At 39.1% G+C, this 5,942-nt stretch overlaps 1 protein-coding gene across 2 annotated transcripts; it reads left to right on the top strand.

Moving 5' to 3' along the window:
* The first annotated feature begins 3,477 nt into the window (after positions 1–3,477).
* Positions 3,478–5,702, top strand: LOC138911565 (uncharacterized). 2 transcript variants are annotated; one of them, XM_070210938.1, is made up of 2 exons: positions 3,478–5,021; positions 5,099–5,702. In XM_070210938.1, the coding sequence occupies exons 1-2, from the start codon at positions 3,769–3,771 to the stop codon at positions 5,202–5,204; spliced, it is 1,359 nt and encodes a 452-aa protein (XP_070067039.1). In that variant the 5' UTR covers positions 3,478–3,768; the 3' UTR covers positions 5,205–5,702. The 2 variants fall into 2 exon arrangements, with proteins under 2 accessions (XP_070067039.1, XP_070067040.1); XM_070210939.1 differs by having other exon boundaries at positions 3,479–5,043.
* Positions 5,703–5,942: the final 240 nt, after the last annotated feature.

Here is a 5,942-nt window from a genome sequence, read left to right as displayed (position 1 = left end):
CTGCACTGCACGCTCACAGCAGACTCAATGCAACCTCTTACACAAGATCATCAACCAAAACACCACCAGCACCATCACCAACATCTGCACAGCAACATAACCCGATCGAACCAGAACCAGAAGACATGGATACCGACATCACCCACCACACCAAAGCAACAAACAAGCCATACACATCACACCTCACAGAAGACCTAAAAATCAAAATATATGCTAAAGATAAGTCTAACAATCTTTCTACCACCCTCAAAACAACCAAACCAAACACTAAAACCAAATCCAAACTTAATTTAATTTAACACTTAACCTTAACTTAAACCTAAATCAAACCAAACCAATAACACTCATAACCTAAACTCAATTTAATTTAACCTAAACCTAAACCAAACTCATAACACCCAAATGTCAAAAATGTCACTCATAATACTTCAATGGAACATCAAGGGTTACACAAACAACTACAGTGAACTCTCAACTATAATAAAAAAATACTCACCACAAGTCATTTGCCTCCAAGAAACCCATTATTACATACCCCGTCCCAATAAATTACCAAATTTTTACTAATACAGCCTCCAACCGATTCGGTGGAGTAGCCATATTAGTCCACAAATCCGTACAACACACTCAATTAAACCAACCTAGACCCCTAGAAACTCTTGGATAGAGATCATGTCCAAAACAAAAATCAGAATCTTTTCAACATACATTCCTTCCAACGAAACTTTTTCACTTAAATGTTTAAGCGACCAGTTTGAAACGCACAATACCAACACCAACCAAATTATACTAGGCGACTTCAATAGCTGGCATCACTCCTGGGGATCAGATCAAGACAACAGAAGAGGCAGAATCCTATCCAAATTTATCTAAAACGCCAACCTCACTATACTTAACGACGGCTCACCCACCCACTTCTCAACACACAACACACTCACCCGTATAGACCTTTCGTTATGCTGTCCCCAACTCACCCCCTCACTAACTGGAAAGTACTCGAAGACCTCCATGGAAGTGATCACTTCCCAATCCTAATCTCCCTGTTCCCGCAATCTCAAACAACAAACTTTTCTCGCCCCCTGTTCAAAACAAAAGAAGGAGACCGGCAACTTTTCTCAAAATTAACCAATGATATAAGCGACCTTATACCTAACAGTACAAACATCAATAAAGAAGCGGCAATCCTCAACAAAATAATCCTACAATCCGCCCATCATAGTATACCTCAGACAACCCCACAACACTACAGCAAAAACACCCCATGGTGGAATAAGACCCTGACCAAACTTAGGACAAATAAATTCAAGTCCTGGCAAGCCCTCAAACACTTTAACAGTACAGAAAACCTCATTAAATACAAACGAGCTAATGCACTCTTCCGGAGAGAGCTACAAATATCAAAAAATAATGCTATGACAGACTTCACATCCACAATTTCACCCAACACCCCGTCCGACAAAATCTGGTCAAACATCAGATGTTTCTGCGGACTTAATCCAACAAAAACCATACATAGTATGACAGATCCAAATAACAACCTTCTCACGACAGACACATCCCGCATAACTCCACTTTTTGCTCAACACTGGTCAGACCACTCCAAAGACGAAAACTTCAACCAAAACTTCAACTTCAACTTAAAAACCAGAATCACAAACCTATTTAATACCATTTTCAACAACTTCATCCCGCAATCCTACAAAACCAGCCTAGTCATACCTATCCTAAAACCCAACTCAAACAAAACAATAATAACCAACTATAGACCAATCTCACTTAACTGCTGCCTATCCAAAACTTTAGAAAAAATAATAGCCAAACGCCTATGGTGGTTTGTAACCCAAAAAAACCTCATCCACCCTAACCAATCGGGTTTCAAACACGGCAAATCGGTTTCAGATGGTCTGCTCCTTGCAGACCACCTGATAACCAAGTCGCCGAAAACCAAAAAGCACACCTCTGTCATCGCCCTTGACTTTTCAAAGGCCTTCGACAGAGTCGGAGAGCACACTATAGTCGACCAGCTAATCAGCTGGAAAATTGGCCCTAAAATTATTAACTTCGTCAAAAACTTTATGTCAAACAGAAAAATAAGACTGAAAATAAAAAATAGCATTTGCTCCCCATATCCCCTCTACAACGGCATCCCCCAAGGATCGCCAATATCGGTCATTCTTTTCTTAATTGCCTACAACAGACTCGCTTACATCATCAGCCTACAACAAGAAATACAATTCAGTGCCTATACCGACGACTTTTTCCTTATTATTCCCACCAATAGACAAAAAAAACCAAACGTACAACCTAAATAGCCTTTTCTCAAAAATTCACGAATGGTTTTCATACTCAGGAGCCTCACTTTCCCTAGAAAAATGCCAACACCTACACATTTGCCGAAAGCAATAATACCCCAATTCCCTCAGTCTCCAACCTTAAAATCTAAGGACTAACAATAAACAATAAATACAGATGGGACTCACACATAAAACAAATTCAACCGGCCTTAAACAACAAACTTAACATAATTAAATGCCTATCAAGCCCGAAACTAAACTGCAACACACACACGCTTTTAAATATAACTAAATCAACCCTAATCTTAAAAATAGACTACGCACTTTTTATCTACGGCCACGCACCTAAATCAACCCTCAACAAACTCAAAACTTTACTTAACGCCGCAATTCGCATTTCACTGGGAGCACTTCGCTCAACCCCCATCCCCAACCTGCTTTTTGAAGCAAACGTACCCACAATAGAACAAAAAAGAGACCTTATCACATCTAAAACATACAAAGCACTACTTCACAGTTCAAACTCACCACTTTACAAATACATTAAACAATACGAATACAATACAAATTAACGTCAACACTAGAAAAAATCATCCTCTCATGCAAACAACACAACATTCCCTACCTCCCTTTTCCTAACAAAACAACCACCCTCCCCCCACCCCATCCTTATCAACACTACACTACAAAAATTTAACAAATCCAACACACCGCCAACCGTATACAGACAACAATTTCTGGAACTCAAAGACAAATACAACAACCATACTTTCATATACACAGATGGCTCTTTGCAAAATAGCACAGCCACTTTTGCCAATGAAAATAAAATCCTAAAAAGATGCATTCTACCCCACTACTCATCAGTCCTTTCAGCCGAAACACTAGCAATTCTAGACGCAATAAAACTAATTCAAAAAAGGCCGGGCAACTACATAGTTTGTTCTGACTCCCTCGCATCCTTAAAATCCATCCGGAACATCAACAACAACAGCTTATATCCCATAACCATTAGATCCGTCCTCACAAAAACTGCCCCTAGAATAAAACTCCTTTGTATACGTGGCCACTGTGGCATTGAAGGTAACGAGCTAGCCGACACGACAGCCAAATCCACATCCAATATGCCCCTACACTATACCCCTAACTTCAACACTACAGACGTAACAAAATTTCTGGCGAAGGAGCTAACTTATGTAATAGGATAAGAGCATCATTGGTAACCCTAGCCAGGGTATTATAGTGTCACTATCTATGTTAATTATAACAGTACGATAAGTAAATATCGATAAAGAAAAGCGGCTGCAGAGAAGAAGTGGAAGGCAGTCTCTCTACAGTACTAGCAGTAAGAAGACGTGTTGTTAAAAATAAAAAGGCAACCCGAACATAAGTTAAATCAACGAAGAAAATCATACTATTACAATATCAGAAGTGGGATTGACTCAGAAAAAAAAAAAAAAAAAAACACAACAAAATGGAAAATATAAATATAAATGACGTGTCAATAGCGACATTGAAAAGTTGGTTGGCATTACTAAATTTGCCAACAGAGGGTACCAAAACTGAGCTGATGGCGAGATTAAATAAGGTACCAGTGGATATCCGAGACGATGCTGCAAAGGAACTTGAAGTTCAACGTAACAAGGAACAGACAATTGAGGCTCAAAATGAGTTGCAAAACATAATGCAACAACAGCGTGACGAAATAGCAAATGGCGCCGAGATGCTGAAATTGATGCGTCTCGAAATTGAAGCGTCTCGAAAATTCCTAGAAGAATTTCAAGTAACGGTGAACCGCAACTCGCACATCGGCGGGAGCGACGGGGGAGAGCAAGAAAGTGAAGTCGGCGATTTATTGCAGCTAGAGGATGGTCACACTGAAGAAAGACCACGGTCGACGGATGGCAACGCTGGTGCAGCTGATTACACTGGAACGGATGGCAACGCTGGTGCAGCTGATCACGCTGGTGCAGCGGGCAACGCTGGGGCAGCTGGAAGGATCGACGAAAGTGGCAACGCTGTCGGAGGCAACTTAAATAATTGCATCCAAACTGGAGCGATGATGTTAGCCAAGGAAATTTTATTAGAATTTACTGGAGAAAGTGAGGTGCGTAAATGGGTAATGCAATTCTTCAAGGTGGCCAAGATCTACAGACTAAATGATATGCAACAGCACTTGCTTTGTATAAGCAAATTGAAAGGCGGTGCTTTGAAGTGGTTGCATGCAGACCCTATGCGCATCATTGCTCCGATTGACGAGATGCTAAATCAATTGGTTTTGGCCTTCGGGGGAGGATTTTCGAAGTCGGAACTACGACAGAAGTTCGAGGATCGGGTTTGGAAACCAGATGAGGTGTTCGCCACATATTTTAGCGAAAAAAGCATATTGGCACAGGACATCAACATTGATGTAGAGGAGTTAATGGAGGGTATTATTCGAGGCATACCTTGCGAAAACTTGCGCACTCAAGCTAGTATGCATTGCTTTACCAATCCGGCTCAAATTTTACGTGCGTTTGCAGCTATAAAGTTGCCAATTAAACGGGTACGAAACCATGTAGTGAAACAAACTGCACAGGAAGCACAGGCGGACAAACAACAACGTTGCTACAATTGCAATGTTAAGGGCCATTGGGCCAAAGATTGTTTAAAGCCCAAACGGGAGGCAGGATCTTGCTATGCGTGCGGCTCAAAGGATCATTTAATAGCAGGATGTCCAAATAAAAAGTATGATATGGAAAACAAATATGTAAGATACTTAAGAATTCATTTTAGTAACTCATTTAACAAATCAATAATTGCAGAATGCCTTATAGACTCTGGCAGCCCTATTTCATTTTTAAAGGAAAAGTTTGTGCCATTAAAAGTAAAGCGTATGCCAGATGCAAACTCGTATGTAGGTTTAAATGAAAGTAAATTGAAAAATTTTGGAAAAATTTTATGTTTTATGAAGAAAAAGTTAATAAATGTTTATTTTAATGTTATAATTGTGGCAAATGAGTCTATGAGGTATGACGCTGTGCTTGGTAGAGATTTTATGGATTCTTTTGGTTTAAATATTGATTTAAGAACATTAAAAATTGTGAACGGGCATAAAGTTGATCACCAGAATAATGGTAAAAATGATATCATAGCTACAAGCTACAAAGAAAAACAAAAAAAAGTGGACGATGAAGATATCAAACACGAGCAAAATGAAACTATATTGTTAAATGATAAAATCGTTAATAAGGAAAGAGTCAGTAATGAAACTGTTAGTGATGAATTAGTTAGTGAGAAAATTGTTAGTCCGGAAACGCTTGGTGATAAAGTTGGTAGTGATGAGATAGTTAGAAATAAAATAATTAGTGGTGAAATAGTTAGAAATGAAGTGATTGGGATCGAAACTGTTAGTGATGAGATAGTTAGTTATGGAGAGCTTAAGCTCGAACCTGATAGTGAAGAAGTTGTTAGTGATGAAATTATCTATAATCAAACCGGGATTGAAAAAGTGATTATAGAAGATATAGGAAACAGTGCAGTTAAAATTAATAATCATGTTAATGAAGCGCCAGTGAATAGCGAAATCATGGGAGTGTTAGAAGAGAATTTTGAGAAGGATATCTTAACAATAAGTTGGGAAGATTCTAACAAAAGAGAAAATATATA

This window comes from Drosophila virilis, unplaced genomic scaffold (assembly GCF_030788295.1).
Source record: "Drosophila virilis strain 15010-1051.87 unplaced genomic scaffold, Dvir_AGI_RSII-ME tig00001611, whole genome shotgun sequence".
Lineage (NCBI taxonomy): Eukaryota > Metazoa > Arthropoda > Insecta > Diptera > Drosophilidae > Drosophila > Drosophila virilis.
The sequence above is the reverse complement of the archived record's forward strand: the minus strand, read 5'-3'. Positions and strand labels throughout refer to the sequence as shown.

Coding starts and splice junctions, on each gene's coding strand:
- LOC138911565 (XM_070210938.1), top strand. CDS start 3,769: ATGGAAAATATAAATATAAATGACGTGTCAATAGCGACATTGAAAAGT. Junction 5,022..5,098: donor GCAGGATGTCCAAATAAAAA/GTATGATATGGA, acceptor CAATAATTGCAG/AATGCCTTATAGACTCTGGC.